The sequence below is a fragment of the Bos taurus genome, chromosome 5 (assembly GCF_002263795.3).
Source record: "Bos taurus isolate L1 Dominette 01449 registration number 42190680 breed Hereford chromosome 5, ARS-UCD2.0, whole genome shotgun sequence".
Taxonomy (NCBI): Eukaryota; Metazoa; Chordata; class Mammalia; order Artiodactyla; family Bovidae; genus Bos; species Bos taurus.
In genome coordinates, this window is record NC_037332.1 from 104,436,011 (window position 1) to 104,450,198 (window position 14,188).

A 14,188-nucleotide genomic window follows, 5' to 3' on the forward strand; every position below is an offset into this window, starting at 1 on the left:
CCCAGTTGTGTCTGACTCTTTGCAACCCCATGGACTGCAGCAGGCCAGGCCTCCCTGTCCCTCACCATCTCCCGAAGTTTGCCCAAGGTCATGTCCGTTGCATCGGTGATACCATCCAACCATATGTGTGTACATATATTATGTATATACATTTGATATATATATCATCCTCTTCTATGGAGTTCTCCAGGCAAGAACACTGGAGTGGGTTGCCATTCTCTTTTCCAGGGAATCTTCCTGACCCAGGGATCAAACCCGGGTCTCCTACATTGCAGGCAGATTCTTTACTGTCTGAGCCACCGGGAAAGCCCCTCCTGCCCTGATGTAAAGGAAATGGTTCAGTTTTGTTCAATTGCTTTCCTACTGAATGCCTGTTAATATCTTGGAGGAACCAATCATCTGCAGAATGTACTCTGGGAAATTACATCCTGGTTAAGTAAATTAAATTAATCCTAAATTAATTAAATTAATCCTAAAATGGAGAGACAGAGCATTCAAATTATTATTTTTTCATTATTATGGAGTAGATCAGGGGCTTTCCTGGTGGCTCAGTGGTCATTTGTCCATGCAAAATTCAGAAACAGAATCACATCTTTCCCCTCCTCACCTTGACCCTCTTCTTCCTTCATCAAGTAGTGACTGAATTCCTCTGTGGGATTATTTTGATAGTTTAGTGATTCCTCCCCGGTGACCAGACAGTAAAAAGCAGGAGAAACTCCATGAACTTTATTGAAGATTGAGATCGTCTAGATCCTTAATCCTTAGAGGAGGGCCACTGACTACTCAGCCTTCATGATACCTTTCTGGACAGATTCTTTCGATTATTATAAATATCATTGATGATTTTTGAATGAACCAGAGGGGTAGCTGTTCACACTGATGGGCTGTGGGGGGTCCTCTTCTTGTTGTCTCTGCCTGTTCCCAAGCATTTGTTTTTAATAGTGATGTGGGGTTGGGTTTATATTTGATATCTTTATGGGCTCTTTGGTGCATGCTCTTTGATTGCTATTTAAATAGGCTGGAAAGAGTATGGAACACTTGTACTTATTCAGTTTTGTTTTCTGTGATGCTTCTCATCTTTGAAAATCAGAAAAAAACAAATTGATGCCATCTCTGTGCCATTGTTTCTGTGTGGAACCTGCGATGGCTTGGGGCCACCTTCTGGATGTGCATGCAGGCCTGGCAAGACCACAGACCTGACTCAGGGATCAAAATCAGTGATGCAAAAAACATGAAAATGTAATGGGAAGTGAATTTGCATTTTCGAAAATTAAGTTGTTTTTAGGCTTGTGATTGAAAAAAATGGAAAGAGAAGTGGTGGTTTTCCTTTTGAAAGCCTCACATCTGACTGAACTGGGGCAGCATGTGCCAGATGGGTGGGCAGGGACCTGGGACCTGGACCCTGGACCCCATGCTCGTGGGCTGAGAGCAGAGGGCAGTGGATAGAATTTGTCAACTATAGTAAAACAAGACTGAGTAGCTGGGATATGTGGTCGCTTTCTCAATGGGAGACATGGGAGCATGGGCCATGGCTGCCACTGTGGGCGGGGGAGGAGAAAAGCAGGGAAGGAGGAGGGGGCGGTCAGCTTCAGGCACCTTGGTCTCATGGGCAGAGCTCTTCTTACTCAGTAAGAACTGGAATCAGTGATATACTGGTTTATAATGGCTCTTGAGATCTGATACATTTTCAGAAAATTTGCAAGCTGGTTACCGTACCACTGATTGAAATTGGCCATCAGTTCAGTTCAGTTCAGTCGCTCAGTCAACTCTTTGCAACCCCATGAATCGCAGCAGGCCAGGCCTCCCTGTCCATCCCCAACTCCTGGAGTTTACTCAAACTCATGTCCATCGAGTTGGTGATGCCATCCAGCCATCTCATCCTCTGTCTGTCCCCTTCTCTTCCTGCCCCCAATCCCTCCCAGCATCTGAGTCTTTTCCAATGAGTCAACTCTTTGCATGAGGTGGCCAAAGTATTGGAGTTTCAGCTTCAGCATCAGTCCTTCCAATGAACACCCAGGACTGGTCTCCTTTAGGATGGACTGCTTGGATCTCCTTGCAGTCCAAGGGACTCTCAAGAGTCTTCTCCAACACCACAGTTCAAAAGCATCAATTCTTCAGCACTTAGCTTTCTTCACAGTCCAACTCTCACATCCATACATGGCCACTGGAAAAACCATAGCCTTGACTAGATGGACCTTTGTTGGCAAAGTAATATTTCTGCTTTTCAATATGCTGTCTAGGTTGGTCATAACTTTCCTTCCAAGGAGTAAGCGTCTTTTAATTTCGTGGCTGCAATCACCATCTGCAGTGATTTTGGAGCCCCAGAAAATAAAGTCTGACACCGTTTCTACTGTTTCCCCATCTATTTCCCATGAAGTGATGGGACCAGATGCCATGATCTTAGTTTTCTGAATGCTGAGCTTTAAGCCAACCTTTTCACTCTCCTCTTTCACTTTCATCAAGAGGCTCTTTAGCTTCTCTTCACTTTTTGCCATAAGGGTCGTGTCATTTGCATATCTGAGGTTATTGATATTTCTCCCGGCAATCTTGATTCCAGCTTGTGCTTCTTCCATCCCAGCATTTCTCATGATGTAGTCCGCATATAAGTTAACTAAGAAATTGGCCATAGTGGGCATATTTACACCACAGAAATCAGTGACAGCTACATATCATCCATCCAGCCCCATACACGGAGGTGGTTGGTAAGCGTTTACCAGTGCATGGTGAATCAGAGCCCTGAGAATGAAGGCGGAGTGCGCAGCAGAGTGCCACGGTGGACTAGCGCTCTCCAGTGGTGGGGGCGAGCAGGCTGGAACCTGAGGGTGTTATGTGATTTCTTCTGTGGACATTAAAGTGCTGTTGGTCAGAAGGGAGCTGGGAGTGACCGTGTCTCTTCAGGGACTCTGAATTAATGCCATATCAGTCACCTCTGGTCAGAAAGGAACTTCTCACTCCTGCCCACTTGCTCACTGCAGCCCAGCTACACAGATCCTCCAAAATACAAGCCTGTTTCCCTCTCTGGGCCTTTTGCTTGACCTTCCCTCTGCCTGAGGACCTCCAGATACCAGGATGCAGTTACCCACTCCACCTGGGTCTCTGCACAGACTGATATACCTGACTCCCCTGTGTGAAGTGGGCCCCTGTCTCTCTTCTTCCCTCCACCCCCTTCTCTTGTGTGTGTGTGTGTGTGTTTAACACTCAGCACTGCTGGATACTGAGTAATGTGTTTGTATCTTTGCTTTATTGTCTGTATCCTCACTACACTGGAATCTCCAGGAGGGCACCGGTTTTGTCTCTTCCTATTGGCAGCAGCACCTAGAAAGGCCTGGGTACAGAGCAAGCAGTAAATCAACATTTGATAATGAATGAAAGGATGGATCTCATTACTAGCCTGGTTCATTGGTCCTGGCTTACTGCAGTGTTGCTGAGATGGGTTCTGAGTCTTCATTCAAGGGCATTGGAAGAATGCTGTGGTCCCTCAGGGTGGTCTGCAAGGGGGTGGGGGAGGCAGCATTGTGATACACGGACCATAGCAGCCATCCCTGATCTGGGTCCTCAGTAACCCCTTCAGTTACCAAAAAATCATTTAGAAATAGTCTAATTGTACCTGGAATGGGGCTGGGTTGTGTGTAAGGAGCCCTAGACCTTGGAAGGATCATGTTTTTTATTCATTCACCCATCCATCCATCCATCCACCCCCCAGTGAATAGTTATTATCATTATGTCTGAGATATTCTGCTGATGGCTGGTGATGCAGTGGTGACTACAGCTGGTCTTGGCCCCATATGGCTTCGGTGTGGGGAGGATTCAGAAGTTAAATAGCTGGTGATGAGCTGGGAGGCTCAGGAAACAAAGATCAGGGTAGACAGAGAGCTAACGGGAGAAGACCAATTCAGATGGCGGGGAGGTGCAGGGTACTGGAAGGATGCCTTTGAGCTGAGACCCAAGGGCTGGGTAGGAGTTTGCCAGGTAGGGAGGGCAGGTGAGAACCTTCCTGGGAGAGGGAAGGACATGTCTTCCCACCCCACACAAGAAAACCCTGGCCTCTGCAGGGAGCTGGGAGGAGGCCAGTGTGCGTGAAGCACAGAGACTGGGGACAGGGCGTGAGGGGGTGGAGTGGGTGGGGACTGAGGCTGCAGCGGGAGGCAGAGGTGGGGCTGGAAGGGACTCATCAGCCATGTAAGTAGTTTGGATTTTCTCCCACATTTTTAAAGTCAGCAAACATTCATTCATGTGTAGAGGACATTGAAAATGTAATTAAAAACCATAAGTGAATCCAGAGTTAGACCTCAGAGAATGTGCGTTTTGTAAATACATTGCTGTGTGCATTTGGCGAGGCTGTGGACAGACATTGACCTATGGGCACAGGATGGGGTGGAGGGACTGGGGAGCTCCTGCTCTTGGTGGGCGCTTGGGCTCCTTTGGGCTCTAGGATGCAGCTGAACAGAGTGGCTCCCCGTGCTCTTTGCATCTGGATTGGTGGGGGGTTTAACGTCTGCTTGAGTAGGTAACTAGGCTGGTGCATGGAGTAGGTAACCAGATCTGTGCACCCTCTGATCTGGGTTCAGTGCCCATGTGTCTGCCTGCATCCCTCTCTCTCATGCCCTTGGGTACCAGTGGAACAGGAGAACCATGGATGCTTGAGCCCCTCTTTTTCATAACTTCTTTAGTCCAGCGGCGTCCACCCCAGTCCCGTTTGCAGGGCGACCTTCCACACTGCCTGGCTTCCCTGTGTGTCTGAGCCTTTTGAAATGAAAGTTGAACAGGTGATCATTTTCAGCCTAGTCGACCCTCAGTTACCCAGTGACCAGAGGCACAGAGGAAAACCCAGATACCTGGAAGGGGAGACAGCCTGGGCTAGTGTCTGGGGCCACAGGTGTAAGCAGACATGTGCTCGTAGCTGGGCTCACTCTCCATCGTTTTGTCTAGTTTCTGCTTTTCCTACGAGTTGCAGAGAGAGGCCCTCTTAGATCAGTGTAGATGAGGGACTCATGGATAATCAAGATTATTCTGTTTATGTTTCATATGGTTATGGGCTTCCCAGGGGGCACTAAGTTCATGAGTGCTCAGTCGTTTCAGTTGTGTCCAACTCTTTGCAGCCCTATGAACTGTAGCCCACCAGGTTCCTCTGTCCTTGGGATTCTCCAGGCAAGAATACTGGAGTGGGTTGCCATGCCCTCCTCTGGGGGGATCTTCCTGACCCAGGGATCGAACCTGAGTCTCCAGTGTTGCAGGTGGATTCCTTACCACTGAGCCACTGGGGAAGCCCGCCCAGGTGGTACTAGTGGTAAAGAATCCGCCTGCCAATGCAGGAGACCCAAGAGATGTGGGTTGCAGGAGACACCCGCCAATGCAGGACACGCAAGACATGCAAGAGGCTTGGAGAATTCTGTGGTCAGAGGAGCTTGGCAGAGGTCCATGGGGCCTCAGAGAGTCAGACACAACTGAGTGACTAAGCAATGGCAGCATATGATTATAGCCTTCCCTTGATCTTTGGGTGCTGTTGGATCTCCTAATGTTTGTGTGCCGTTGGGCACGTTAGTAAAACTTACTGTGCCTCAGTTTCTCTACCCATAAAATGGGGCTAGCAGCCTGTACTGTCCATGATAGACTATCACTACAGCCTCGATTCCTTGCATCCCGTGAAGGAACATGATTCCAAGGCAGGAAGGAAACAAATTAGCCCTCAGACCACACTACTGTGCCCCTCTGGAGGGGAGAGGCTGGGGGAGATGAGCGGGGTTGGGGGGAAAGAAGTAACAGAAGAAGGCATCTCGGTAAACCTCTTAGCCTGTGACAGTAGAGCCAAAGTGAGCTTTTATGAGAACCACATTTGAGCCCTGGGATGAAAAATAAGAGCAACATACTTTAAAAATTATTTATGATTTTAAGCACATGAAAGGCGTATCATGTACCCGGGGAGGGCATAATGGGGACCAGCTGGTGAACATGTGTCCTGCCATTTCTGAAGATGTTCTTCATTCTCCTATGTCCAAGAATAACAGTAATAATGATGCGGCCGCTGATCATATTAATAATACTAAAGTGGATCAGGGCGCCTTTCCTGGACCCTGTGGAACACTGGGGAAGAGCTGGGCTGCTGGGCTTGGTGGGGGGCTGAGAGGGAGCTCTGGCTCGCTTCCTTCTCGGGGACCACGGAGCCTTTCCAAGGATCAGAGGTTTGAGAAGAGAGCCTGGATGGGGAAGTCAGGAAGCCTGGGTCCTGAGGGCTGGGTTCACCCCCCATGCTGGCAGTTCCCCACTTCTCTGAGGCTCAGTTTCCTCATCTGCGACTCAGTGTGCAAATGCAGCTGGTGGGACTGGCTTGCAGAGTCTTTGTGGATCCTGCTGACATGGAGCCTGTGGGATTCCAGTGCTGGTTGCATGGCTGAGCATTGTGTGTATGAAGTGAGGAGGGGTCCTCCTCACTGCTGGGCTTCTTCAGCCCTTGGAGCAATCAACCTCTAAACTCAGCACTGGTACCCAGGAGATGCCCAGATGTGTGTATGCTATGAACAAATGTTTCCTTTTCATGAACTGTCTAGAGCCATAGAAGGTTAGACTTGGACAGTACTTTAAAAGCCATTTAGTCAAGTTCTGTCTTTTATAATCCGTGAAGTGGATTCGGAGAGGTGCTCAGCCTTGGGCTGATTATCCCCACTGCTGGGCGGACCCCAGGACTCTGCCACAATGCCCCTCGAATGGTGAGATTTCCATCCAGGCTGGTGGGAAGAGGGGCTGTTCCCAGCCTTGCAGATGGGTTTTCTCTAGTGTCCGGCAGCTTCTCAGGAGGACTGTCTGCAGGATTCTTCATGGAGCTCTCTCCCTTGGCTGCTCTGTCCTGGGAGCTCTGGTTGCTCTGGTCTCCCCTGACCTACTGCCTAGCCTCCTCAGCCCAGGGAGTGTGCTGGGCTCCACCTGTTTTCCCTTCCTGCCCTGCAACCCTGGACCTTTCTCTGGACAGTGAGCTGAAGCAAGGCCAGGACTCATCTGTTTCCTTCTCTCAGGAAGTCATTGCTGCCCGAGGTCTGGTATCTTCAAAACTGCTCTCTTAGTCGTCTTGGGCTGCTTCAACAAAATACCAGGGGGATCAAACCAGTCAATCCTAAAGGAAATCAACCCTGAATATTCACTTAAAGGACTGATGCTGAAGCTGATGTGCCAGTACTTTGGCTACCTGATGGGAAGAGCCAACTCATTGGAAAAAACCCTGATACTGGGAGAGATGGAGGGCAGGAGAAACAGGGGGCAACACAGATGATAAGATGGTTGGATGGTATCACTGACTCAATGGACATGAGTTGGAGCAAGCTCCAGGAGATAGTGAAGGACAGGGAAGCCTGGTGTGCTGCCATCCATGGGATCACAAAGAGTGACATGGCTGAGCAACTGATCAACAACCACCAAAATATCACAGACTGGGGGGCTTATGAACAATAAGACTTTCCTTCACCCAGTTCTGCAGACTGAAATTCTGAGACCAGGGTACCAGAATGGTGGTACGAAGGGTGTGAACCCTTCCTGGTTCATAGCTCACACCTCCTTGCTGTGTCTTCACATGGAGGAGGGGGCTGGGAGCTCTGTGGGGTCTGTTTTAGAAGGGCACTAATCCAGTTCATGAGGATTCCACCCTCATGACCTAATCACCTCCCAAAGGCCCCACCCTCCAATAACCATCACTGGGCATTAAGACTCAGGACAGGAATTTTGTGGGAACAGAAACATTCCAACCATAGCAACCACTATTTCGTGTTTTTTAGTCTGAGTATATTGGCTCAGCTGGGGTAAATCTGCACCCTGTTCGTCCGTCATAGTGGGAAGTGGAAGTTCCCCAATTCTCTCTTTAGAGATGAGGACTCTGAGAGGGAAAGCACCTTGTCCAAAGTCACACAGCTTGTTAGTGTCAGCAATGGCTAGGACCCAGGTTATTCACTCTGTAGACATTATTGTGCTCCTCATGTATGCCAGGCATGCAGGGCATGCTCCCCAGACACCCACAGTCTGTTGGAGAGACAGACGAGTGAACCACGAGTTAGAAAAAAGTGTGGCCAACATTAGAATGCAGTATTTATTCATAGGATGCTAGGAAAGGTTTCCTGAGAAAGCTGGTACTTGAGCCGGGTGGAGAAGGAGAAGGAGGGTGGCCAGGTGGAGCAGGAGGGGAGGAACTCCAGGAACAGGGACAACATGTGCAAAGTGACAAGGGGAAGAAGCAGGTGCTTTGTCCTCCAAGCTTAGCACCCATGGAATCATGCATGGGGCTGCCCACTGTGTCTGACTGTGGACCTGTGCCATGCTGCATCCCCGAGCATCTCAGCGGTCTGGGAAGTGGGCCAAGGTACCTGCCCGGGTGTGTGTGTAGGGCCTGCAGCAGGGCTGTGGGGTGGAGGTCTCCTTGACTCTGGCCTTAAAAACCATTTACATTTCTCTTGGAAGTGGATGATGCTATTTGCAGGGATTTGGAGCACCCACTGGGGCTTCCCAGATGGTGCTAGTGGTAAAGAACCTGCCTGCCAATGCGTGAACTGCAGGAGATATGGGTTTGATCCCTGGGTCAGGAAGATCCCCTGGAGGAGGGCATGGCAGCCCACTCTAGTATTCTTGCCTGGAGAATCCCATGGACAGAGGAGCCCAGCTGGCTATAGTCCATGGGGTCGTGCAGAGTTGGACACGACTGGAGTGACTTAGCACGCATGCACGAAGCACCCATCTCCCCATCCAAGAACAGGCAGAATTTATCCTGGACCCATTCCTGGTTCCTCCAAAGACATGCCACAGGCCACATTCCCTTTAGCCCCATTCTCTAGGGAGCTCTTCTGGATCCACTGCCAAGAGGAGGTCAAGACCATCTTGGAGGTGCTCAGCTAACCGTCTGCCAGGACACAATCCTAGGGCAGGTGTTGGGTTATTACCGAGTACAGGCTGTCCTGGCCTCTGCTGAGGCTTGGCTCCCATGAGCCTTTGCAGCTGGTGGGTAACCTTTCAGCTGGCCAGGGACTTTGGGCTGTGGCTTTATTCTCCAGCCTGGTTTCTTCCTACCAAGACCTCCTACCTTATGACTCTCCTGTCCCCAGCATGGGCCGCTTGAGTGGCAGCCACTCCTGTCATCAACGCTGGGTCCCTGGAGAGTTACCATTCATTTGTTCATTCATTTAACCAGGGGGATGGTTTGAACAGTGTCCTGCCTTCATCACGATTGTTTGGCGGGGCGACTGGGCATGAGTCAAATAATCATTCAAATAAGTTTAAAATCACAACAGTGATAAGCGCTGTGATGGAGAGGCATTTGGGCTCACAAAATGCTATGAAGATGGGACTTGACCTTGTCTGGAAGCCAGGAAAGACCTCCCCGAGGAAGTGACAATTGAGTGAGAACTCAAGTGTGAACAGAAGTTGGTGATGGGGAGGGAGGAGACAAAGGGTGCAGATTGCTAAAAATACAAGTGGCTGGGTGCAGTGAGCGTTGAACCATGGGGCCAAAAAAAAAAAAAGTGACGACTTCTACAGGGCCCATGGGCTGTGGTGAGAATTTTGGTTTTTATTATAAGAGCAAAGCAAAAAGGAGAAGAGGGCAGCAGAGGATGAGATGGTTAGATAGCATCATTGACGTAGTTGGACGTGCATTTGAGCAAACTCCGGGAGGTGGTGGAGGACAGGGAAACCTGGCGTGCTGCAGTCCATGGGGTCGCAGAGTCAGACACTCAGAGGGACTGAGCAACAGCAACAAAATGAACACAGTTCTAGTAAACAAAGAAATCAAAACCATAAGTGTTACTATATTAACCAAGGTTAACAGCTGCTTGGCACTTCCAGCCCCACCCCACCCTCCGCTCCACACACTGGCCTCCATGTGCCTTTCTGCTGTGACAGTCACGGCTCCTCCATCAGAACCCCAAGGGCCCAAGAACCAGGCTGGTTTCACTGTTGTTTAGTCGCTAAGTGGTGTGCAACCCTTTGTGACCCCATGGACTGAAGCACGCCAGGCTTCCCCGTCCTTCAGTATCTCCTGGAGTTTGCTCAAACTCACTGAGTTGGTGGTGCCACCCACTACCTCATCCTCTGCCACCCCCTTCTCCTTTTGCCTTCAGGCTTCCCCAGCATCAGGGTCTTTTCTAAGACCTCGGCTGTTTCTAACCCTTCTTAAATCCAGTTTGAACTTCCCTGCTTTTGTGTTTGCTTGGAATGTCTTTGCCAATATTTGTTCAAGCCTTATTCATTAAAAGTGTTTGTAAGGTAAGGTTAGTAGAAGTATGGTCAAAGCATGTGTAGAGGCTACAATAAATGCCCATCTCTAGGGAAGGAACTCAACAAATTAGAACGTGTGTCTGCTGTGTAATATGGTGCCTTCATGAAGCTGGGTGTACATGGACTGACCTGGAAAGATATGTGTCTCAGATACATTGCTGCACATGAAAAGCAAATTGTAGGATAATACGTTAAATGCCATCACAGGTGTGTTATGAAAGATATATATATATATATATATATATATATATAGGGAGTATATATGTGTGTGTATATATATATGTGTGTGTGTATATATATATATGGAGTATATCAAACATACTCCAAATTGTTGATAAAAGTTTCCTCTGGAGTGAGGTTGAAAGTGAAAGGAAGCTGTTAACATTAGTTAATACACTTCACGATTTTTGTTTCTTTTTCTCTCATTTTTTCTTTTGTGTTTTTTTTTCCTTGACCGCACCTCAATGTATGAGGAATCTTAGTTCCTTGGCCTGGGACTGAGCCCATGCCCCTGTAGTAGAAGAGCAGACTCTTAACCCCTGGACCATCAAGGAAGTCCCTGATCTTGGTTTTCTTGTTTACTTGAACTGTGTTAATTTTGTAATTGAAATTAAAACACACAGAAAATAGTATTAGAAGAGATAAATAAAGCGGGCTTATGTTTAGTTGTTAGATTGGGGAGGTTCTCTCCTTGCCCCCAAATTATCATGATTTCATTGAAGAACAAAAAGAAAAAGGAAGGTGCCCTTTCTGCTCAAGTCCAGCGGAAACGCTGCTCCTTCTATGAAGCACGTTCCTGATCCCTCAGCTGGACTTGCCGCCTCCCCTCTTTGACCCTTTGAAGCACTTTGTGCCCCTTCGTGGCATGTGTCTCCACTGATCTTACAAGTGCTTCATACATGTTTTACTGCCGCTTGAGATTTAAGCAACTTGAGGACATCATGAAAGAGAAGACAGTTGGCTTCCTTTCAGGTCGTAGGATCTGATCATGGCTCTTGTTCTGGTCATGCACTGCAATAGGACAAATTCAATCCAGCTTAGTCCAGAGATCAACCCAGAGATCGAACCCGCATCTGGGTTCTTTACCACGAACACCACCTGGGAAGCCCCCTTGGAAGGAGGGCTTGTGTAAAAAACTTGTGGTTCATGTTAATCCATCAAAGCTTTGCTATGAAGAGTACAACCTCTGTGTCTCAGTGACAGCATCTGTGAATGAGAAAGACCGGATGCTATACTGTAGGCAAGCATACTCTATGCATTGTAAGAAACTGTAGGTTCTATGGACTTCCCTGGTGGCTCAGATGGTAAAGAATCTGCCTGCAAGCAGAAGACCCAGGTTCGATCCCTGGGTCCGGAAGATCCCCTGGAGAAGGGAATGGCAACCCACTCCAGTGTTCTTGCCCAGAGAATTCCATGGACAGAGGAACCTGGCGGACTACAGTCCATGGGGTTGCAAAGGGTCAGACACGACTGAGCAGCTAATACTATAGGTTCTATAGTGATTATCTTGGTAATAACGCTGTGCTTTACTCAAGAAAAGTACTTCTTTACTCAAGAAGGTGCTTGAGTAAAGCACTCACTAGGTGTTCAGTACTTTGAAAGCAGACTCATTACTAAGAGGAACATAAGGGAAGTGATGCTGGATAATCACATAGGGGCATGGTCTAGTCGGGTACAGACTTGAGATTGGGTTGACAAGCGTTAAACCTAAACAGTCACCCAGTTACCATCTGTGTGACCTTTCTTTACTCTTCTCACCCTTCTGAGCCTTAATTTCCTCATCACAACAGGAGAGTAAGATTATCTACCCAGCTGGGTGCACTGCACGTTGGAGCTCACTTGGGTAAAGTGCTTAGTATGGTGACATCATGGGCTTTCTAGGTGGTACTAGAAATGGCAACCCACTCCAGTGTTCTTGCTTGGAGAATCCCAGGAACGGGGGAGTCTGGTGGGCTGCCGTCTATGGGGTCACACAGAGTCGGACACGACTGAAGTGACTTAGCAGCAGCAGTGCTAAAGAATCCACCTGCCAATGCAGGAGATACAGGAGACTTGGGTTCTATGCTTGGGTCAGGAAGATCCCCTGGAGGAGGGCATAGCAACCCAGTCCAGTATTTTTGCCAGGGAAATCCCATGGACAGAGGAGTCTGGTGGGCTTCAGTCCATAGGGTCACAGAGAGTCAGACATGACTGAGCGACTGAATACCATCTGTGCACACACACGATGACATCACACAGTAGGCCTCCTGTGACGATGTAACGAAGCCGTATAGGAAGTTTGGACCCCTTACTGCGCTCCTCCTTTCCTGCAAAGGTCACCTTCTTCCATGCAAATAGTTGAGGGTGTTCGCCACTGTGTGAGAGCAGTGGAGGAAGGGCAGGACCCTCTGCCTGGTTTCCCTAGCTCGTCCTTCCCCCCGAGTGTCCCTTATGGGGGATTTGAGCCCCGTGCAGCTCTGGCTGCGAGTCCTGCTCCTCTGAGTGTCGGATGTGGCCTTCTCCTCCTCTCACTGGTAGCTTTGCCTTCGCAGATGTACGAGATCAAGTCCCAAGGCAGCATTGCAAAGACGTTCAGCAAGATTCTGCACAAGCTGAGTGCACCCCTGAAGCCTCGAGTGCCCGAGCACAGTAACAGCAGGATGAAGAACCTCTCGTATCCGTTCTCCAGGGAGAAAATGTACCTGTGAGTAGCGGGGGCTGTGGGGGGTCAGGCTGTGAAGCGGCCATCCAGATATAACCATCCTTCTGTAATAGAGAGGAAGCCAAGGTTCCGGGTCCGTCCAAGGTCACGCTGCCTTAAATGGCTAAACTGAGACTGGCATGTTGACTTCCTGGCCGGCTGTTCTTTTGCACTCTGCGTCCTCCCCTCCCTGGGCCCTTTGTCCACATCTGCCTGGACATCTGACCTGCCGCCTCCCGCGCATCTCCATCACTCAGCTTCTGGGTTCCTTCAAGACCAGTTCTTAACACCCAATGAAAACACGCTGTCCATCTCTTGAGTTTTCATAGCAATGGTCTACAAGCGATCACATTCTACTCTGCATTAGTGACTTGGAAACACGCCACAGTGCCTGGGCTCCCGGGGCGGGGCATGGTTCAGGTGTCTGTGTTCCCTCCAGCACAATGCACTAAAGGGGTGGGCTTTTGGTTTTTTTTTTTTTTTTTTGGAGTGCAAGGTCAACATTTGAAGTTTAGAACAGACATAGGTCTTGCATAATTAGGAGTTTGGTATCTATTATGATTTTTGTGACAACAGGGACAACATTAAATGAAAATTTGAAAAACAGTTATAACCCCAGCATCCAGAAACTGTACTCTTCTTTGCTGTTTTTTTTTTCTTAAACTTTGTCCATACACGGGAATCCTTTTTGCTTTTGTTTTTAAAACTTATCATCGTGTAACATTTTCGTATCATAGTCTAAACGTTTCTACAGTATTTCTAAAGTTTTCATAATTATAATTTTCAAACAGCTGCATGATAATCTATCCTTTAGGTTTTGAAATTGCATATTCCCTCCATAATCTTTGTTATAAGTAACTTTGAAAGGTATGTTTTAATGTAGGGAACTTCTTTCCTTCTGTTGAGATTGTTCTCCTAATGATACATTTCTATGAGAAGTTTTCAGAATTACTGGGTCAGAAAGAGCATAAACATCATAAGTGTGTGTGTGTGTCTTACCCACCTAGCTATGTTGTTTTCTAGAGGCTTGCCTGGGGGCCGGGGTGACAAGCAGTCCCAGGATAAGGATACAGCAATGAAATGCACTGACAGGCTTTCTTGGTGTCTGCAGGTACAACATCCAGGACAAGGACACTTTCTTTGATAATGCCACCCGTAGTCGCATTGTAAGTAAACCAGCTAACCAGGTGCTTAACCAGTTGTGGTGGGCTCAGGAGGGGGTGGGGAAGCCTGAATCCCCTTTGACGGGGCATCTCTCTCCAT

General features: G+C 48.4%; 1 protein-coding gene across 1 annotated transcript in view; it reads left to right on the forward strand.

Moving 5' to 3' along the window:
* The window catches only part of ANO2 (anoctamin 2), a 341,658-nt gene that overhangs the window by 81,404 nt on the left and 246,066 nt on the right, over positions 1-14,188 (forward strand). Inside the window, exons 5-6 of the mRNA XM_024992694.2 lie at positions 12,777-12,928; positions 14,037-14,091. Of these exons, the coding sequence (XP_024848462.1) occupies positions 12,777-12,928; positions 14,037-14,091 (207 nt within the window). The remainder of the gene's footprint in view (positions 1-12,776; positions 12,929-14,036; positions 14,092-14,188) is intronic.